At 37.0% G+C, this 23,737-nt stretch overlaps 1 protein-coding gene across 1 annotated transcript; it reads right to left on the bottom strand.

Annotated features, from left to right (window-relative positions):
* Positions 1 to 309: 309 nt before the first annotated feature.
* Positions 310 to 18,179, bottom strand: LOC113234538 (zinc finger protein OZF-like). Its single transcript, XM_026469880.1, has 11 exons — positions 18,021 to 18,179; positions 15,784 to 15,950; positions 13,303 to 13,433; positions 10,741 to 10,815; positions 9,115 to 9,238; positions 6,237 to 6,331; positions 5,299 to 5,401; positions 4,437 to 4,562; positions 2,674 to 2,775; positions 1,224 to 1,319; positions 310 to 656 (listed from the first exon to the last, which is right to left on the bottom strand). The coding sequence occupies exons 1-11, from the start codon at positions 18,088 to 18,090 to the stop codon at positions 507 to 509; spliced, it is 1,239 nt and encodes a 412-aa protein (XP_026325665.1). The 5' UTR covers positions 18,091 to 18,179; the 3' UTR covers positions 310 to 506.
* Between the last annotated feature and the right edge of the window lie 5,558 nt (positions 18,180 to 23,737).

The raw sequence follows: 23,737 nt of genomic DNA, 5'->3' as shown, positions 1-23,737 counted from the left end.
TAATTTACTTCCATTTTTATTAACATGGACTTCCCCAAAGTAACGCCTGAATCTATTAATTAGCATCAATGATCTCCATAGCTCCAATGTTGGTGAACTCACAAGCACATTGGACTTTTCAACTTATGTCTCAAGGTGATGGGCTTTTGATCTTTGCGATTTAAAGCTCTGAGTGGCACTGCAACTGTTATGGACAGGCGTGTCGTTTACCATCAGGCGCACGACTTGTTCGTCCCATCATTTAGTATAATAAAGAAAACGCTACGCCAACTTTATTTTTTGGTCATTTTCTGTTATTATTGTAAACAGCCATATTCATTTACTAATATTATGCTCCCCGAGTTTTGTGAAAAATAAAGAAACAAAAAACATAATTCGAAAAAATAAACAAACGAAAACAAAATAAAAACAGAACAGGTCCAAAAATTAGGTTGGCGTAGTGTTACATTGGAGGTACCGATTATGTAGGTTTCAGATTACACATTAAATAAGTAATTTTGAAGATATTAAGTACTAGGCTCGCAGCGGCCTGCGGGAGGTTTTCTATTTCGTCTTATGCCCATATGAACAGCTCGTAGGTGATGTCGGGCGTTGCCTGAACACGAGAATCGCCTGCCGCACGTTGAACACGCAAACGGCTTCTCGTTGGTATGACGCTGCCAAAGAAAATTGTTTATAACAAACTAGTGGAGTAATTTCTCAAAAAATAATTGAATATCAATTCAATAAAAAATTAAAATACAGTGAGTAGCGACATCTCTCGTCAGGGCTGGTAGCTGTAAAAAGTCGTTGAAAAACCAAATACAAAGACACTACAACAAGCACAAGGAAAAAATTGTTTGGAACAAAAAGCTACATTTAGAACCGTGAAGCATGGAAAGATTAATGAGAGACTATCATGGCTGCTAAAAGTTAATCCTAAATAATTTGAAGCTAAGTTTTGGAGATAAGTGCGATATTTGGATATAAATTCCCTCCGCGGCCGAACGGTTACCATGCCGACTGCGATGCAGAGGTCCCAGGTTCGATTCCCGGGCCGGGAGAAATATTTGTATGGCCTTTATTTATTTCTCTCGTGAGTTTGGGTGTAATTTGTGGTTGTCTATGCGTGTGTCCATAGCACCCGCGACACAGGGTTTCCCTAGTGTGGGGCTATGTTGAGTTTGTGCGTTATTTACAATTATGCCTCCCAAACTTTAACCACCCTACCGCTACAAACTTACCCTGACATGCGCAGCCCTGTGTCCCGCCTGTGTAAACGTCTTCGGACATATGGAGCATTGGTAGCGACGCAAGTTCGCGTGCCGGTCCATGTGAGCCTAAAATACAGTGGAAATAAAACTATACAACAGTAGTACAACAGTAGCACTGCAAATGTTATGGGCAGGCATGTCGCTTACCGCCAGCGAAAGACTTGTTCGTAATTTTATTTAAAAAAAATTCTCAAAACTATGTGGAATTACATTTGCCAAGTTTTATTGCTACCGCTTAACGGAAAGCAGAAGATATCCAATAAACCGGGTTCATCCCCTAATTTGCCACCCTTAAAGACAGTATATTTTTTTCAAATTTGAATTGGATTACTATTGAGGTGGCTAAAGGTGGACTGTATTTAGGGCGCTAGTAATTCTTTGCCTGTGCTATCTTGGCTAAAATGGTATAGAAGTACTCACGCGTACTCCTCCCTTCACTACGGCGGCAGCGGCGCGGGTGTGAGTCTTCAGCGAGGAAGATGGCACACTCTTATGCGTTTGTATTATAATAATCAGTCGCAGAATAACCTAACCTCCGGTTAAAAAACCATCCTCAAAAGTCATTCATCCCCTAGTTTGCCAACCTTAGAGGTGGAATATTACCTTGAAATTTAAATGGGACCACAACTGAGGTACCTTCTTTCCAACAAAAAAAAAGAATCCTCAAAATTGGTTCACAAATGACTGAGTTATCGCGTGGCATACATACGAATTGAGAACCTCCTCCTTTTTATGAAGTCGGTTAAATAGAAGAGATAGTTTCGTTTCACTCAGTCAGTCAGTACGCGGGGCATTCGATATCATTATAGATTGAATAGCACAGGCAGAATACCGAACACTCCCTTTATTACAAAAAAACAATACTGTCTCCTCCTTTTTGAAATCGGTTAAAAAAGTTACCATTTGTGACAATAACGTTGTTTTGCATGCACAACCCGACAAATGCTAAGTAGTAACCATTTTAGATCGCAATGTTTAGTATTAAGATTTTTTTTATATAACTAAGTGACGTCACGCCTGTCCATAACGGTTGCAGTGCTACTCAGAGCTTTAAATCGCAAAGATCTGAGAGGCACTGCCACTGCGCCCGTTATCCCGAGACATAAGTTGACAAGTCCCATGTGCCTGTAATTTCACCAGCACCCTTACCCTTCCAAACCAGAACGCAGTATTGTTCACATTACTGCCTGGCGGTAGAAATAGATAAGATTTACTTTATATTACTAGTCATAAGAAGTAAGACCAAATAAATAGTATTTACTTTCTTTCTTTTTTTTTCAATAACGACATTCCATTGGTTGTTTAAATAATCTCTTCCCTTGCGTTACGAACTACGTTTTCTTGGCTATTTTTTATGATATCAAGTGACTGGACGCTTACTATACAATCTAATTCGATAACCATTTTATTTGGAACTCACCCGATGCGTGCTGGGCAGACGAAAGGTCTTCGAACAAACGTCGCATTGGTAAGGCTTGTCGCCCGTATGGAGGCGCTGATGATCGCGGAGGTATTTGCGATCCTAAACCAAGACAATATCAAGTATTAATAATAACAATCGATAATATGTCAGTATGTTTCTATCACACAATCTACGAACGGCCATTGCTTCAATAATCAAATTAAGAGTCGATACTATCTCAGCTCCGAATTAAAATTCTTCCCGTACTAATAAGGTACATTTTGCTTGGGTCGAGTGACACTGGCTTTATTTCAGAATTTATTTTTACAAACGATATTAAATCCATTAAATTTAATTCATATGAAAAACGTATTACAATAATATACGTGATATATTTAGTTCAGTTGATGTATAAATAATCTCAGTACAGAGTACTAAAAAAACCGACCTCAAAAGTACGTGGAATTACGTCTATTTGCTAAGTTTTATTGAAATATCCCCTAGTTCGCCACTATACAAGACTTGACACTGCAGATAATAAAACTCGGTTCTCACTACTCAAAGTATAATGAGAGAAAAACGCCCTGAATTGGAGAAATAGCAAAATCAACCATTAAAATAATTGCTCCTTAAGTAAAAATGAATCTTCATGCGTGAACAGCCACCATTAGAGGTGGAGGTGGTCACATACATACAAAAAAAAAAGAACTAGCAGTCGAATTGGAAAAAATGGCTAATTAGCGCGATTGTGTTTTTAATAGTTTATTTTATTCGCAATACACTGTACTGTGCTCTGTAGTGAACCTGAGGATTTTTACTGCTATGGCGGCCGTTCCCAGGCGGAATTGCTACCAGCGCAACGAAAGAAAAGGTGAGTGTGCATGTTCCCATCATTTTCACTGTTCTTCGACCTACTACCATATACTTGTTCCCGTCCTTATAGGAAGCTACTTCCAAATGCATTTACTCGTAGTCATCAAGTATACAACCAGAAATAGAGACGAAATAAGGGCCATATATTCCTGGTAACACATTAGCGATACAGCTCTTATAAATATCAACTCTCGTTTGCACTGAAATATAGACAGTCCAACTACTGACCTGTGCGTACGTCTTCGTATATTCAAAAAAAATGTTCTGTATTTATTGTAATAAAGATAATATCTCTTACAATGCCGTGTTGTTCTATTCGGTGGTGTTGGAAAAACAGCAAAAGATCTAATTACAAAACAAACGGAATCACATTTCATCGGTAATTAAATATTAAATATGTAATTTAGCAATTTTAGTCCATTAAAGCAAAGCTCAAGTTAACTGGTCGATTTGAAGTGAAACAATTGACGACACCCGTCAATTGTTTCGAACTCGGGCTGGCCAATCGGAGCGCAGTTGTCACAGTAATGATATGGCAGAATAGTTTTCAAACAAATTAAATGACATTTCGTCTCTATTTCTGGTTATATACTCGATGCTCGTACAAGTACGTTTTAACGTAATTAGAAATCGCAAAATATACAGTCCACTACTTATAGGCATTATACATCTTCATTTCGCACCACCAATCCTTTTATTTTAATGCATTCGCTATGCTAACAAATGTCAACACTCAAACCGATAATTAGTAGAATCTGTAATTTAAATTGTAACACTGACAACAGTTTGACACATAAATAGAAGAAACAGTTATTATACACACAAAAAAATACAGTCGAATTAAAAACCTATTCCTTTTTTAAGTCTGTCAAAAACAAGATCCAAAGTTTATATAAACGTACACTTACCATGAAGCTCCGTCCACAGACTTCGCACATAAATGACGGCGTGACCCCCTCCCCGGTGCGTTGCGATCGCCGATGCTCACGGAGGTGGATCTTGAGGAGTCTCTCCGAAGAATATGTCTTGGAGCACTGAAAAAAACATTAAGGGTCGTATTTCAGAACTCTACTCAATACTCAAGTCAGGATTTGAGTATGATTTAAGGCACTCAAAATCATACTCAAGTCCCTGGCACTAGGGTCGTATTTCCAGTGCTTGAAATCATACTCAAGTCTGCTCAAATCCTGACTTGAGCATTGAGTAGAGTTCTGGAATACGACCCCTAGTCTATTATAACCAACCATGCCGAGTGCACACAAACTTGGATACATGAGTGGATAAAAGGGGTAAACACATTGACTTACAATTATATGGTCGTCGGGTCCGCGCTAAAGTGTCCGAGCTTACAGGGCGTTGAAATCGTATACAGAGCGTCATTCACGCTTTAGTCTTCGCTTGTTCGACTGACAGCGAAGCAAGCAAAATTAGACAGTACTGCGATGACATTACAATTTAAATTCAACGTGTTAGCTTTTTCATATTCCTTTACATATCACTACGTTTAAATAGGTTGACTTGGGACATTTTTTTCGTGGTTTTTGTATTAGACCCGTCGTCCATTTATTTGTAAGTCAATGGGTAAACACCATAATATATTCTTGCATATAAATGCCGTGTAAATTTAGTTTGAATGGGCTCTAACATAATTTTGTACTTTGCTTCATGAGGTTTTTTGAGGATTGTTACTTAGTTAAGTTAAGTTAGTTTTAAGCTGTTGGTCTTCCTTTAAGATAAATAAATAAATATTATACTATGCTATTAACTTACTTTGGAACACTTAAAAGCGTTGTCGGTCTTCCAGTGTACTTCTTCGATGTGAGTCTGCAATGATTCTTGACCAGAAAAGTTTGTACCGCACGCAGGGCATGGTCTGAAAGCAAAATAGCAAACCTTGCAACGGCTGACCAAGAGAAATAGAATTATTTCATAAATATTCTTTAGTAAATTAATATTCTTAATACCAGACTACTTAAAATACCAACCTCAAAGTTCGAGGAAATCTATTTCCCAAGTTTATTGAAATCGGTTACTGGAAAGTGCGAGAAACCGGATTCGTCCCCTGGTTAGCCACCCTTAGACGTTTAATATTTTCTTTAAATTTAAATGGGACCAATATTGAAGTACCCCCTTTCTAACAAAAAAAAGAATCCTCTGATACGTTCACATATACCGCAGTTATCGCGTAACATACATATATAAAAAATACAGCCAAATTGAGAACTCCTCCTTTTTTTGAAAACGGTTACAAATAAGTTAATATTAAGTTTTTTTAAGTTATTGAATGTCACGATGTTTGAACATTATATTAAATTATTTTTCATGAAATTACTCCGCTACTTTGTTATAATTATTAATACAAATATCGAACACTTACAAACAAACAAACCGTGCCAGACGCTATGCCAATTAAGCCAGGAAACGAACTAGCGGACCTTTCGAATTTTTCTATATGCTTGTTTGCCGTAACGCCATCTGTGAGAAATCTATGAAAGTTTTTCTTCGCTACTAGATGGCGATACAGCAAAAAAGTCGTTAAAAACAAAAAAACAATGATCTGCAACAAACGCATCGAAAAAGGTCTCACGTCTAGCATTAACGTCACTGTGAGAAACTTCTGAAAGTTTCTTCACTCAGCCAGGTGCCTTTACAGCTACAAGAGGCTGACGGGACATGTCGCTATGTTGATTGCAATATTTATTACTTACTTGAGATCGATTGAACACCCACTTATCCGATGTTTATTTAGGGCTTCTGTTGAATGAAACTGAGAACTACAGGACTCACAATTGACTCCCACCACCTGAGCGAACAAATAGGTAATGTAAAAAACACTGTGTAAAACAATACGTTACAAAATGGCAGTGTTGTGCTATGGCGGGTGTTATACCTCGTGTGTTCATATTTGATGAATACCGGGAAATCTTGGTACTGGCGTGGAACAATCAATCCAGGTACCGCGATTATAATAATAAATTTATTTACTTCAGACAACATTTAAGGTACATTTTAATGTTAGTAAAGCTTATACTAGATTAATTGCCTCCGTGACCGAACGGTTACTATGCCACGCAGGAGTCTCAGGTTCGATTCCCGGGCCGGGAGAAATATTTGTATAGCCTACATTTCTTTATCTCGTGGGTTTGGGTGTAATTTGAGGCTGTCTATATGTGTGTCCATGGTACCCGCGACACAGGGTTTCTCTAGTGTGGGGCTATGTTGAGTGTGTGCGTTATTATTATTATTAATGAAATTGGCCTCTGTGCGAGTTTATACACCATCAGGCCTATAAGCTATCGACTTCAGGATGCCGTTACAGGTCCCGCGCATTCTATTCCACAACGACGCAGTTTTCTTTCGCCAGTCTGCGAACAATGCCCTGAATGCATTATTAAATTGGACTCGCACATGATACATGATCTACTTTTCAGTTCAGAATTCAAATAAATTATTATAGGATAGAATTCATTTATCACAACGCTATAACACAAAAATATACAAAAATAAATAAAAACGGACAAAGTAAAAGAAATAAATAGAATAAACAAAAAAAAAACAACGAAGCAAACATAATCCAATTTTAAACTGTCAACTCAATTTAAATAAATGTCATGTGTGCAGCTGTGGCGTATGTAAAAGAATTAAGATATCAATTTACGAATATATATATAAACGAACAAAAATTATGAATCGCTTATACCAACCTCGTTGCCATAAAGTAATTTATAAGAATAACTGCTTCAACATGTGTATAATTATTTACAATAAATTACCAAACGAAATTAAATTGTTACAAGGCCATACGTTTAAATTAAAATTGACAAAATGGCTTTTGACACATTGCTTCTATAGTAATAAAGAATACTTAGAATTTACAAATTCATTACATTAACTAGAAACTATAGAGACTAAATAAACATTGAATCCCATTAATATTTGCACATCTGCTTACAGGTTGAATACAATGTACCTAATTTTACTTAAGACCTTTGTAATTACTGTATTCTGGCAAATAAACGTATTCTATTCTATTAGAACCTCGAAAGGACTGTCTGAGCTCAGTCAGCCATTTTCGCTTTATGTGGTATGGTTCAGTCATTCTTTTGTGGAAATTAAAATCCTACAAAAATGTCGTAGTATTTCATATCATCGGCCTCTTATTTTAATAAATTTTCAATTTTCTGTTTATCGAAATGTTTTTGTTACAAGAAACGAAAGTAAAGCTTAAACCCCTGCAATATGGTCGCTTCTTTTTTGGAGAACTAAATTAATAACTCCACTTCGTCGTCGTTCAGCAATAAACCGCTAGATGGCAGCACATTGAGGTTGAAATATCAATGAAAACGTCGCATTTGTATACTCTAGCCAAATTCGATGTAGAATAAATGTCAACAAACAAAACCATTTGATTTTTAGGGTTTTCATCCCAGACTCTTTCACAGTTACAACAATTTCAATATTTTCCTACAAAATTCAGTTAGATTATGGATAAGACTAAATCTTGAAGCCATGTTTATAATGATTATTATTCAAGAGAAGTTTAAAACTACCTAAAAATGACCAGTAGTTAATTATTTGTAAAACTGTGTCATACGTAGTGACTTTTTGATTTGAAGGGAGAGATTGCAAACATTCGAGTTCTAGTGGTAATTCAAGTTCAGAATCGGAAATAGATGCTGGATGATATAATATGTAGTAAATTCATATTATTATTATTATTATTATGATTATTTATAATTATTGGCTAAGTAAGTATTATTTCTACGTAACCCAATTACCTACTTACCTATTTAAATTCCAATTACGAGAGCAGGCCGTGGGGGCAGAGGAAGCTTTAATAATGAGCATTGAAAAACATGTTCTTTTCCTATGTCATCATTGGTTGCCTAGCAACGTTTTGTTATTAAACATTCTACATCGAATTTGGCTAGAGTATAGTATCATCATTAAGAGGGAGCAGAGGAAAAATTCCTAATCTTCGATTTGATTTTAGAGGGGTGTAAAGTTAAAAATAAAATATTGTATGAGTAACTACACGATATATTCAAGCATAGATATTAATCAGAAACATAAAACAATAAAGTTTCCTCGATAGATAAAAATCACGAAATGACCTCTAATTTTCACATTTTTTCGATTCATCCTCGAAATGCTAAAGGTTATTAGGACAAAAATTAGATAATTAATTATATTTATGCATGATCGACAACTGTCACTACGGATTTATTTTTAATCCCTTTAGTTTTAGAGTTATTCCGCTAAAACGAATTTGGTACTTTTAATGCGCAAAATTCAACATCTCCTGTCGCATGTCACGCGAACTTCAGGCATATATTTGTTTCACAAATTTGGGCGTAGCCAACGTCAAAACTTTTTTGGCTCTTAAGTATTTTCTATTTAATTTTAATTTCTATAAAGATACATAAAGATATAGAGCCCGAATACATAAAGATATTATTTTGAAAGCACGGGAGTATAATACTCAACCCACACGCAAAATAGGCGCTTTGTCGTCGAGTTGCGGACACCAGCCCGTTGCACCAAGTATAATACTCAAGACATTCTTTTCTACCTCTTTCTTCTTACCTCTTTATGCTGCCAGAATTTATGTCTGCTAACGCCGGTGGCACTGATGAAGAGCATCCCGCAAATGTCGCAACGCGCAGCGCCGTGTGCGCTTCGTACGTGGTTCATGTGTTGTGCCCGTTGACTTAAAAAAATTAACAGAACATTTTCATTTCATCCTATTCGCCGAGGCCGCTTAATAGTTATTTGTTATGCAAGGTTGCAATGTTGTTGTTTAACGCGAGTGCTTGTATTGAAACCTGAACAAGCGAAGGAAGGTAAGCGAGTGGTTCAAATATAGATTCCTGAGCGTAGCGAGGGTTTCAAGCCACGAGACGCGAAACAACTTTGCTGCCGAGCGAAGCACACAACTTTTCACCTCACTACAGCGAGGGAAATGGTAGATGAAAGAAGAACTGTTGAACATATTTTTTTTAAATTAGAAGATAAAGTTTATCTTCGGGCGCGTTCTGAATTTACACCGCATCAATTTTTATTCTTGCGTGTACTTTTATTTTGTGTGATTAAGTGGTTATTAAAATTGTTTATTTATCTAAACACTTTATTGTACCACAAGAATAAAGAGATTTCTTCCAACTAACCTTTGTAAATCTGAGAGGATTTTGGGGTGGCACTAAAAATAGATACTTAAATAATGATCAGTACAGAGTACTAAAAAAACCGACCTCAAAAGTACGTGGAATTAAGTCTATTTGCTAAGTTTTATTGAAATATCCCCTAGTTCGCCACTTTACAGGATTTGATACTGGAGATAATGAAAATAGGTTCTCACTACTCTATATCACAAGTATATTGAGAGAAAAACGCCTTGAATTGGAGAAATAGCAAAATCAACCATTAAAGTAATTGCTCCTAAATTAAAGTTAGGCGCTATTTATAAAAATGAATCTTCATGCGTGAACAGCCACCCTTCGAGATGGATGATTTTGAAAGTACCCCCTTTCCAACAAAAAAAGAATCATGAAAATCTGTTCACAAACACCGGAGTTATCGCGTAAGATACATACAAAATAAACATACAGACGAATTGAGAACCTCCTCCTTTTTTAAAGTCGGTTAAGAAATGAAATATACTCTACTCAATAAATACACAGATAAATTTATTATATCAAATGTACATACGAATATATTAAGTAATGTTGATACATTAATACATACAAAATCTATAATAATAATAGACTATAGTTCTTCGACGAATTAAAATAATTTAATAAGCACTATAAACACTATTAGTTATCATTGGCAATTTAATGTCAACAATAATAAGAATAAAATATACTAATGGATTTATGTTACACAAATTAGTGATGTACGACGTGCCATTATCTTTTTTTTCTCATTTCCATCGTCAAGTTCGAATTTCAAAAACGCTTTCTTTCAAAAACGACTTCTAATGAGAAAGCCTTTCCGAGTTAGTGAGGTGAAAAAAAAAATTGCATTCTTAATTTCTCACACATGGCGCTCGACTGCAATAATGCACTTGCCTGGGCTAAAGCAAAAGGTCAATACCACACTGGTCAGTGGGAGAGAGAGCGCAATATCGCTGTCCCGTTGTGATAATTTTAGCACAAGTCTGCATCGAGTAAATAATCTTACTATAGGTACATAATACAACATAGTACTTACGAAAACTGTTTTCCGCAATGCTTGCAGGTAATCTTTACACCTTGATGATGATTGTAATGGAACTTGGCTCTTTTTCTGTAAAAACGAAAAAATAAATGTAGTATATCGATTGTGAACTGGCAATCGATACTATCTCAATTTTGACAACTTAACAGGATGACGAAAAAAATTGTTTTCATCATTTATATAGCATCTGGTTTATTCAATAAAAATAAGTATCGAGTTCTTAGGTTTTCGCCTAAAAACCTAAGAACTCGATATGTACACCAGTACGGACTGGATGTTGCAAATAAAATCCGGCGGTTCGAAGACCTCAAGAACAAACGTGCGCGCGCCCTAGCTGCATTAACTTTTCTCAAAAAGTGCCGCGACAATAACATAGTTCCAACATGCGTTAAAATAACTCCGCGAATAGACATCTACGGTAGTGAACGCATACCACCTCAGTCAACCGTGACCATGGGACCTGTAAAGGGCCCGAAACGTCGGTTTGTTTGAAAAAACAAATATACGCGATTTAAATCCGGTAAAATAGTTTCATTTCCTAAAAATAAGTAGTTTTTAAATATTTTTATTACACATGTATGTATGCATACTGCAGTCCACAGTCCTATACAGTCCACGCTCGATATGCCGTTTATTTCTTGATGCATCAGTTAGCTATCTAAGCCCTGGTTACGATATTTTTAACCGACAGTAAAAATGGAAGTAAATTAATTTGCTACTCCGCGAACCCAGTGAAGGTTAAATCCTACAAAATAGCTGCGCTTGTGTTGAATATTTTTTTCAGAACAGATGGAAATAATTAGGTACAACAACAGGGGTTGGATAATAAACGAACAATTGAATTTTGCATTATCACATTTATTACGGGTACTTTCGGGTTTCAACAATAGCCACACTGGGGGTAGCAGGGTATAACTACACCAACTGTTCTGAACGCGCTCACTTCATGAAACAGGCATCGAGGAAATACTTGGACTCTGCTCCTCACCACCTCAACCCCCTCGTGGTGGCTGCATCCAACTACGACCCCCTCAGGGAATACTCCCACCGCGTACGTAGGACGACGACCCTGACGACCCTATCACTCTCGCCACTTTGAAGGCCAACCAGATCGCTAATCAGTCCATCTCATCACGCACCAACCGTCCTCGCCGGCGAGGTCGTAGAGCCGCTCATCTCAGCAGGTACACTGGTAGATTCTCCCCTATAGCACGGACTTCTAACCTAACACTTTTTTGATAAAAGTCTACAATCTACTTATGGTGGCGAAATGAAGGCGCAAAATGTCTATAATAATAAATTGTTGATATCGTCTTATCGAAATGTTTAATAATAATAATAATAATAATAATAACGTACACACTCAACATAGCCCCGCACTAGGGAAACCCTGTGTCGCGGGTGCCATGGACACACACATAGACAACCACAAATTACACCCAAACTCACGAGAGAAATAAATGTAGGCCATACACATATTTCTCCCGGCCTGGGAATCGAACCCAGGACCTCTGCATGGCAGTCCGGCATGGTAACCGTTCGGCCACGGAGGCAGTTGAGGAGTTTATGGTAAAAATAAATTAAAATATATAACGCCTCATCTAATAAACGAAATTCCTAAAGAAATAAAAATATCGTTAAATTGTAAAAACATCAAACATAAATTAAATAATCTCAGTACAGAGTCCTAAAAAGGCCGACCTCAAAAGTACGTGGAATCACATATAATTACCAAGTTTTACTGAAATCGGTTACCGGAAAGTGCGCAAACCCGGATTCATCCCCTAGTTCGCCACTATACGGGAATTGACACAGGAGATAATAAAAATCGGTTCTCACTACTCAAAGTATATTGAGAGAAAAACGCTTTGAATTGGAGAATAGCAAAATCAACCATTAAAATGATTGCTCCTTATAATAAAGTTTAGGCGCTATTTATAAAAATGGATCTTCATGCGTGATCAGCCACCCTCAGAGGTGGATGATTTTCTTCAAAATTAAATGGGACCACTATGTAGGTACCCTCTTTCCAACAAAAAAATAGTCATGAAAATCGGTTCACAAACACCGGAGTTATCGCGTAACATACATACATAATAAAAAAACAGTCGAATTGAGAACCTCCTCCTTTTATGAAGTCGGTTAAAAATATTTTTTTAGAAAAAAAAAATTAATACGTGATAACCTTCTAATTTTAAGTAACAACATACATAGGTACTAACTTTGAATGCACTGTTAAAAGTACCGTTCACGACCATTTATTAGAATAGACTCGTGTTCAGCGGTGGGACGTACAGTCAACAGCACATCAGGCTACACATTGACGTATCTTGTTCCGTTGCACTGGAGGCGATTTTCGAACAAAAATGTGTAGTCTGATGCTCTGTTGTCCGTACATACAAGTTATTAACGACACTCAACACACAGCAGTACGAACGCACAACTACACATAGAAATTGACTTGTACGACGAATGAGCGGTATACGGAAAAACTTAGTTACGTTTATGTCATAATGGAACGTTTTGTTATTTTTATAAATAAATAAATTTACTTACATATTCTTGGTAGCATGCCCGCAAATGTTACATACGAAGTTAACGGCGTGGGTTTGACGGTGATGCGTTAAAACCTGCCGTTTAGTGCTGTAGCGAACGGCACATATTTCGCAGGAGAAGTCGCCGCGACTCTGAAAATGGTTTATCAAACAAGAACCTTCAGCCACTTTACGTAGCTGCAAATCTACTAAATATCAGCGGTCGTTAAAATCTCCTGTAAAAAACTAGAACACCTGAATATCTTTATGAAAAACTAATCATCATAATTTTTCTATGTGCTTGTTGCACATCTTTACTTTTTGGTTTTTAACGACTTCTTTTGCCGTAGCGCCATCTGTGACAAAATCCATGAAACTCACTCAGCCAGGTACCTTTACAGCTACCAGCAGCTGACTAGAAATGTCGCTTTAATAATTGTAATTTTTAAGTTCGTTGAAAAGGTACTTTAACTAAAAGTACTAAAGAGCTTTTCTGTCGTAGATAAAGACAAAGATCCACATGAAGGTCAAATACGAGTATGCTACAGAGACCGATCTGTCCGATCATGTGTACTTATAGTACCACAACAACTGCAGCTTTTCGGGGTAGTTTCAAATACTCGGCCTCAAAGTGCTGGAATAATATTCCACCACCGATACGCAACGAGACTTCCAAACCCAAATTCAAAGCACTGTACCGGCAACACCTACTCTCACTTCAAAAATCTGTGCAATGTGTTTTTATTTTTTTACGTGGTCTGTCTAGAACCGAATTGTTGATTGTTGTTGATTTAACCTATTCACATTATGTACATAATTATATTATACAGTGTGTAAATTTGAGACGGGGCAGCAAGGTCAGCTACCTTAATCGTTGTAGTTACAGGAAAACGGTTCTAGAAGGCTATCCATGAATTTTGATTATTGACATTCACAGATTTTGAAATCAGTACAGAGTACTAAAAAACTGACCTCAAAAGTACGTGGAAATTACGTCTATTTGCTAATTTTACTGAAATATCCCCTAGTTCGCCACTATACAGGATTTGACAATGGATTAAAATAATTGCTTCTTAAGAAAAATTTAGGAGCTATTTATAAAAATAAATGTTCATGCGTGATCAGTCACCCTTAGAGGTGGATAATTTTTTTCTGAATAAAATGGGACCACTTTGGTCCAACAAAAAAAGAATCATGAAAATTGGTTCACAAATCGGAGTTACCGCGTACCATAGATACAAAAAAAACATGCAGTCGAATTGAGAACCGCCTCCTTTTTTTGAAGTCGGTTAAACATATAATTCACATCCTCTGCAATTCCTGAAAATCCGTCGACTAATATTGTAGGTAAACATGTTTGACGTGACTCCACTTATGCCATTCGTCAATGAGAGGTGCGGAATGTGATTGTGTCTTCATTTACAATAAATATTTCGTATTTGACCTTCATGCAGATGATTGTCCTTCGTTTTTTACAACTGTTTTGCCAAAGCGCCATCTATGGCAAAAAAGTTCTTTAGTACCTATAGTTAAAGTACCTCTTCAATGAATTTAAAAATTACAATTGCTCCTTAAGAAAAATTATTAAAGCGATATCCCTAGTCTGCTACTGGTAACTGTAAAGGTACCTGGCTGAGTGAAGAAATAGATTTCCGACAGATGGCGCTACGGCAAAAGAAGTCGTTAAAAACCATAAACAAAAATCTGCAACAAGCATTGAGAAAAATTTGTAAAGTCCGCTAGTTCGTTTCGTGGCTTAGTTGGCTTAGTGTCTGGCGGGGTTTGCTGGAAGACGATGGTTCGAATCCAGCGGGATCGAAATAATTTTTTCTTACTGTTCGATTTTAATATAGTGATGCGCGATTGAAAAAGATTTCGTTATTCGACTCGTTGGTAATGGCGGATCCTGTCATTCGAATGTCAAATTAGTAACCTACTAATTGTCATATTCGAATGGTTTGAATGATCATTCATTACTAATTAGATCCATAGATTCCATAGAGCATTTCTGCTCGTGATCACCTAGCCCTCTCTGACATAATGGTAAATACTGTAGATATGACGAGGACAGGGGTATTTTGGTATGGATATGATGAATGAGGTGTTCCGATATAATTATCATACGCCTCGTGCACCCGACCGAATGGCATTGGCATTCGATATTGTTCATAATTCGACTCGAGTCGAATGATTGCGCTTGGATTCGACTTTGGCGAATGATTTGCCCATTCGAATGATTAGTGTTATTATAGTAACATTCAAAGTCGCGCATCCCTACTTAATAGCAGTAGAGCTCTTATCTATTTCTGCCGTCAAGCAGTAATGTCAACATTACCGTGTTCCGGTTTTGTAGGATAAGGGTGCTAGTGAAACTATAGGCACATGGGACTTGTCAACTTATGTCACTTGGTCGGTTGGTTGGTTCGTATTAATAATTATAATTTGCTTACCAACGAAAAAATCTAGTCACTATTTTAAACTACACTATTCGCAGTATACCTACCACGTCGTGAAACACAATATGACTCTTGTAACTGCTCTCTATGACAAAGCCTTTGTAGCAATATTCGCACTTAAAATCCGCCCGTATGTAGCTGGTAGTGTTCTTCCTGGACTCCAGTTCTTTTATCTGGTCTTCTTTACTTAACAGGATTATGTCAACTTGGTATTCTGGAAAAAAATAAAATAGAACTTCCGTTTTGATAGGCAATAGTCGTCACAATCGAAAGAACTTTGACACCTAAAGCACTATAGTGAAGCTTTTAGAATGAATTGGGTAACACTTTTGTCATTTGAACCAATTCTGCATCTAGAAGTCAGTGACTCACGCGTAATGTTATTTAGTTAGCAATGTATATTTCTGAACATTTTACAAATAAATTCATTATTTATTTATCGATCTCACAGGTATCTATATACCGCTCCTCCATCACGCATATCTCGGAGCCAAGGTCAACAGAATTCGGATGTTGAAAATTTTCTTAGCTCCAATATTGTTACTTCCTCGGGCTGGGTATGTTTGCCCTGGAGTGACATTCATGTAACATCGATTTATGAGGTGCAAAGGGATCTCTTTTTCATTGCAGAATCCATAATTTTTCTTAGTTACTCTGTTGTACCGCTAATCAGTAATGTAATATTACTGTGTTCCGGTTTTGTAAGATGGCTTGTAAAATGTATGACTCTTGGAGATTTTGTAATATCAAGTGACGGAACGAACAAGTGGTGCGCCTGATGGTAAGCTACACGCCTGTCCATAACAGTTGCAATGCCACTCAAAGCTTTAAATCGCAAAGATCTGAGGGGCACTGCGCCCGTCACCCTGAGACACAAGTTGACACGCCCTAAGTGCCTGTAATGTCGCCAGCACCCTTACCCTGCGAAACAGGAACACATTAATGCTGATATTACTGCTTGGCGGCAGAAATAAGGTAAGGTGGCATGGGTGCAGCGTCAATGCCCACCAAGATTTATTTATTTATTTTACTTAGGCATTTACAAAATTAGTAATTACAAAGTTTGTCAAGATCTTTGCGATTTAAAGGTCTCAATGGCACTGCACTGAAGCTGTGGTCTGACACCACTAAGTCTGATCAAATCAACAAATGCTGTTAGTTAATGAAGAGAAGAGAAGACGTGTGGCTACCGACTAAGGTTCTTGTGCATTAAAAAGCCCTGATAACTGCCTTCAGTGCCAAACACTGTAGAGAAGAGTGTAGTTTCTGCCACGAGGCGGATGAAACTCCTGTGCATCTCCTCACTCAGTGCTGCCTAATGGGCGTAAGAAGTTCCTTACTGGGTAGGCATAGGCCACATTCAGAGGACATAAAAACTGTCAGAGCCCGGAAAGTCCTTCAGTTCCTTAAAGCTGTTGGTCTTGGCTCGCAAACTGTAATTAGTGGTGATCACAATAGATCATTTAATGGTCGCAGTGTTCGGTGCGCAGAAATGAATCCACCCTAATAATAATAATACTTAATGAAGATTCACTTGTTTTAACAGTGAAGGATGGTTGTGGGAGCTCGTATATCGGTCAGACTAAACGAACAATTGTCGATCGTATGAAGGAACAGATCCGAGCAGTAAAAAACAATGATGCACAGAAGTCGGCTATAGCACAACATCTCACACAGACTGACACTAACCACTGGATCGAGTTGCATAGCCCAGGTACTCTCGACAGACGTCACTACATACCACGGTTGGTACGAGAAGCCATCGAGAGAAGTACAAAACATTTAACCGTGATGACGGTTAAACTGTCCAGTGCATGGAATCCGGTCCTTAGTGCGTGCAGTAATAAAAACAAAAACACCTCGAGTTCAGTTTCGCGTGTGGATACAGTGAGTGTGGTTTGTGTGAAAAAAGTGAGTGACAATGGTAACGCCACAACAAATCGCGATGAAGGTAGTCGTCGACAGCGCAAGAGGGTAGACAGACATGTCTGCTCTTAAAGCTGTCATCTGCCGCCGTCCAGTCAACCCGTGACCATGGAGCGTGCAACCGTTCCGATGTATCGGGAAAATAAAAACAAGTCATACCGTGGTAAGAAACCTGATACTAGTGATAATCATTTAGTGAATAACCACGAAAGTCTTCAAATCTATATAGTGAAGGATACATCGTCCTCAATCCGTATAGGGTCCGCAGATAAAAGCCTAAACCTTTTACGGAAGACCCATGATGCAATGGAAAAAATGTCGGTAGATGAAGACGAAACATAATAATAAAATTACGTACCTTTGGAAAAGTTGTCCATATTATCTTTAGAAAAGAAGTTGTCGTTCTTTGGTTTCGCGAATAGGGGCATGAATTCTGGTAATATCGACTTCGAGTCAACGCTTTTTAAACTTTTCAGTTCTTTGGTATTCTTTTTATTAATATTTTCAATGTTGCTTTCGGAATTATCTTCTTGTGCACTGGTTTCTGTTACAGAATTTCCAATATTACAATTTTCTTCTTTAATATTAATTTCTTCCGTTTTCTTTCGTGAATTTCTTAGTTTCTTTACTCTCTTTTTAATTACACTTTTCTTTTTATTATTTGTATGTAATTTATCATCAAGATCGTGTATATGTTCATTTTCTTTAATAAAAATACTATTGTCTAAGAACTCATCATTATTCGAGGATGCATCATAATCAAAATCACTTGTGTTTTCAATATCATTGTTTCCTAATATAATTGTTTGGTCATGTTTACTATTTATAAGTTTATCCTTTTCTATATTATCACTTTGGTTATGTAAAGTTATGTCTCTGTTATTTATTAGTCTGTGTTTAGAACCGAGTTCATCGGAATGAGTTTGTCTGTTTTTCTTCTTACAATTTTTTTTGTCTTTATTTATACCTTTTTTCTCTTTAGCGCCTACAGTATTATGATTTTGGACAGTGTTATTATATTTAATATTCATTGAATAATCACTACCATCATAAGTGCTAAGTGAATTAATGATGCTTTTGTTACAATTTGATTTATGTTCATTTTCAATTGAAGAATTATCATTAAAATTATTATTTGATGTCATTGAATTTTCCGATATTTCTATTTGAAAATTCAACGGTTTTATAGTGAAAACTTCAAAAGGTTTGATGTCACCATCCTCTGTAGGTATTTTTAATGTATGTATAGATGTTTTTGATAAATTTAATGATAGGCTTTTACGGTTTAGTCTTTGTATGCTTTCTGTTGATATCTGAAATGAAAAAAAAACTATTCAACATTCTTTTGTAGGTAGAATTATAGAGATGTGTAAAGTTTTCATACTGAATATGTATTTATTTACAGCAAAAGCAATTTTTATTATTTCTATTAAGTAATATTTTTATTATTTGACGACTCTGGTAGAACAGCGGTTAGCACTGTGTACACTAGACGATAGATGGTGGTCCCTGACTCGTTCCCCTAAACTTTTCTAAAATTATTCTATATTTGGTGTTTTGAGTAGTGTTAATTTCCAAACTTAATGTTACTGTTACGGACGAAACTCTTGGCACATGTGACGGACGGGCGAGGTGCGCAGCGTCATTCAGCACGTGAGACTATCTCGCGAGATAATTCACGCGCTCTGATTGGCCGGGAGCGCCACCGCGACGTTATTAACTAGGCCGGTACGGTGTGGGAGACACCGTACCGATACATAATAGGTATCGGATTAGATACCAATACGATTTTAAAATGAAGCCAAAATTGTAAGTAAGATTAACATAGAAATAAGTTACTTCGATCATCAAGTTTCACGTATCCGGAGTGGTGTACGTAGTCCTTACTTAATTTTTTTTATCTACTTCATTCTGAAATCAACCTTGTTGGCTATAAGCAGATGGGTTGTTGTATAATGACAGAAAAGGTGCTACTCCTAGTGGAGCCCAGCCCCATAGATTGTACAGTCATGTATTTTGTTGACTATAGTCCATTTTATTAACATCAGTAAAACAAGGTGTTAAACATCTTAGGTTTTCGCAATTGTTACATTTTTTCGGAATTAAATCGCGTATGGTCACGGTTGACTGTCAACCTGAAAAGGGCCCGAAACATTGATTTGTTTGAAAAACAAATATACACGATTAAATGTTAAACAGTTAAACTGCCTCTGTGGCCGTACGGTTACCATGCATTACCATGACTGCCACGAAGAAGTCCCAGGTTCGATTCCCGGGCCTATATGGCCGTGTATTGCCTACATTTATGTCTCTCGTGAGTTTGTGTGTAATTTGTGTTTGCCTGTGTGTGTCCATGGCACCCACGACACAAGGTTTCCCTAGTGCGGGGTCATGTTGAGTGTGTGTGTTAAGGTTTTAAGAATAAAACAGTGAAGAAAAACTAACATCTGCTACCTTGAAAAATTTTCCTTTCTGCAAAACACTGACAATACATTGATGGAAACACTGCATAAAAGTGTATTATTTATATATTTATTACATATAATACACAATTTATTTCATGGAGCCGCCCATATGTTGGTAACATTACTCACCACACTATCTTTCTGTAACTGTTTTAAAGCCAGCTTTGCCCCCTGGCATCTTGCTCTGAATGCTGCAAACTTCTGCATCTGGTAATGGCAGTAAGTGCAGATGTAATGAGGAATACCATCTTGAGACGAAAGCTGAAACAAATATTGTGAAAGCATTTTAAAACAATTAATAGAAAAAGGAAGTAAAGCAATAAATAAGTACTAATAAACAGAAAATATTCCTTTGATCCGGCCGGATTCGAACCAACGTCTTCTAACATACCATGACAATACCAAATAAGCCACGGAACGAACCAGCAGACCTCACTAATTCTTCTATGTGTTTGTTGTTGTGTCTTTGTATTTGGTTTTTTCAATGACTTTTTAGCCGTAGCGCCGTCTATGAGAAACCTTAAGTATTTCATCACCCAGTTAGATACCTTTACAACTACCAGCCCAGGGTAGAGATGTCACTATTCATTGTATTTAAATTTTTATTGAATTGATATTCAATTATTTTTTAGGTGAAATTACTCCACTAGCTTGTTATAATTATTAATACAAAGATCGAGCACTCAGAAAAAAATTCCTTCGATCCGGCCGGATTCGAACCGACGTCTTCTAGCATATCGTGCCAGTCACTATACCAACTAAGCATAGTTGTTTTAATAATTATAATAATAATTTAAATTTTATAATAAACACTTCAAGTTATCCCCTGTAATATCCCCGACAACTGGCTACAAAAGAGTGAATTAGTGCTAAAAAAGCGAACGCAAAAACTGCTCGTCTATAATCAAATAAATAAATAAATTTTTAAGTTTTTCAGACAAAGGAAGTGAGGTATTATGAAAACAGGACAGAATTTTTTTTTAACATTTTGTAATTAATTGTTGTAAATCATTGTTTCAGCTAAAATAGACTTAAAAACATAATTTCGTTTAAGTCTAATCTTATTATTGAGAAAATTGAAAAATTCAATTGATTTTTTTAAACTTTGTTATAAATAGTTTTTAATGCTTGTTTTTCATTGTTAAAAATAATTCAGTATTATCATTTGTTTGTTTTAAAAGTATATATCACTAAAATGCAAATTAATAGAGCATAATGACTTTACCCTTCATTGCAGTGTCTTCAAGGGTGTGGTCTGTGTTTTCAAAAACGTAAACAATGATCAAAATAAAATTTAAACACAAACATTAGATATTTAAAGTTAGTCTATTTTAAATTAGTGCAGATACTTACTTGTATTGCTGTGAAAACTAGAAGATCACTTGAAAACTGGGTTGTTCGCAAATCAAATAACTTTATATCGGTAGCTAAACATCCTCTACAAGCCCAGACGTCTTCCGATTTTATTGTTATTTCATTTTCAAGCTCCATTTTCATTAATTTTCTATATTTCTTATATATAACGGATAAATCAACACAATTTTATTTATTTTCGTGTTGACACCGAACCGATGAACAAATAACAAATCATATATTATATGTCAATATTTTTTATTATGACAGCAGAACACTGTTTTTCTACACCGTTTTGAAACAGTCTTTGTAAACGTTTAATTCGTTATTTTTGTGCGGCAGTGTGTTTTTCATTGTGGAAGACGAGAATAGCAATGCAGTTGTTTCATTGCAGTCTTCTTTGTTTATTATATTATAATATTGCGCTAATTAAGTGTAAAAAATACATGTAAACAAAAAAAAATCAAAAAGGTACCCAAAAAAATTATTTATACCTTGCGTTTTGTGATACTCGGAAAAATGTTCAAACATCGCTATATTCTCATTTATTACAACAAGTTAATAGTACCCACATGTAAGACAATATTCTATTATCTTAGTTTAATAATTCACCCTACATTAAACATTATAAAATTCCTTCACACAAAGAAAATTGTTCCTGTTTAGTGCGTCAAGCGATAGAAGCTTAAAAGACCGAACATTAAAATGCAATTCAACAAGAATAGCAAAATAATTGTATCTTAGATATGGAGACAAACCTTCGGGTTTCACCAAAAACCCTTGGTGACGAGTCTACCGACAATGGGGTGACCATTACGCGGGCTCGTAAAAGACTAAGCAGAGCAGCTCGCAAAAAAATCTCACGGCTTCTGGCTGCCAATGTTGACTATAAAGACGCTATAGAACTTGCAGTTCGACCTTCGAACGCTATTCCGATACCGAAACCAGAGGCAAAGGCAGTAAAACGCGGTTTGAAGGAGAAGTACCATGTACACGCTAAAACTCCTCGACTCTCGATGCCCACACTGCCCATCACTACCATTTCTAAACCTACCTACAGTGAGACAGGTCCCTTGCGTAGTCGGAATTTGTACCCCATGACTGAGGACCAAATGATTCAGGTGCACCATTGTCAAGTTAATGTCATTGCAGAGATCCAACCCAGAGCATCAGGACCTAAGTTCCTTGGCTTCTCGCACAAGTCAGGCTACATCCTTATAACTTGCAAAGATTGGGCAAGTGCGGACTGGCTTTTTGAAGTCGTCGCTAGAATCAAGCCATGGCCTGAGGCGGTACTCTCTACAATGCAGGAGAATGTTTCCAAAACTAGCCATAGCCAAAACCTATATTCCAAAATCTAAATGCGTCTCCGTGCAAGATGGTGTAAGTTTAATTAAAGCACAAAATAAAGGTCTGAACACTGATATTTGGAAAGCCCTTAACACGAAGGAGGACTTTCATGGCTGGATAGTAACCCTCTCCCTTGATGACTTCTCTATGGCTGCACTCGGGCATTGAAGTGTCAAGTCAGCCTTGGTTTCAGGCAGGTCACTCATAATCAGGGGAGGCTCTGACATGAAGGGGTTATACACTGAACAACATTTCGCTAGCTCTGTAAAAACTGTACCGCAGTGTACCAGCCTAACAACCAGTAACAGTAGTTCAAATTGGGACCAGAGCAACCTGAACTGAATAATACAGTCAACGTATTGCTACTGATCTTCGAGGTGCCAGGTCATGCATGTTACCAGCTGCTAGAGCTCGTAACCATGCGAGTGGTGATGGTGGTAACAGTTGTGAGTAAGGACTTTTTAATCTAGGAAGACAGCCCTCTATGCAGAGCGTGCATGGAGGAGGAAACTGTTGCACACATCCTACTACAATGCTCTGGTGTGGCCAACTACAGGGCAAAGTACCTTGCAATGCCGATATCACCAAAGTCTTCAGCAAACCCAAGCGGGCGCTGAGATTCATGGAAGAGCTTGGGTGGCATGAGTAGGACCCTGCACCACCACATGAAATATAGGCGCCTGGACGTCAATTTGCGGACAACAGCCAGTTACACCATAATATACCATAACAGTTGAGAATGTGCTGGAACACAACAAACCTCATTATCCTGCCTAGATCCGTCACAAATTGTGAGGCAGATCTTCAGCTGTCAATAATACCTATCTAGGCCAAAAAAGTGAACATCATTTAGACAAACCTCTATATACAAATTGTAGACTGTTGTTTTGTGAAAGATTCTTTTCAA

Source organism: Hyposmocoma kahamanoa, unplaced genomic scaffold (assembly GCF_003589595.1).
Source record: "Hyposmocoma kahamanoa isolate Upper Pololo Valley unplaced genomic scaffold, ASM358959v1 84, whole genome shotgun sequence".
Taxonomy (NCBI): Eukaryota; Metazoa; Arthropoda; class Insecta; order Lepidoptera; family Cosmopterigidae; genus Hyposmocoma; species Hyposmocoma kahamanoa.
Note: the sequence above shows the minus strand (reverse complement) of the source record. Positions and strands in the feature narration are given on the sequence as shown.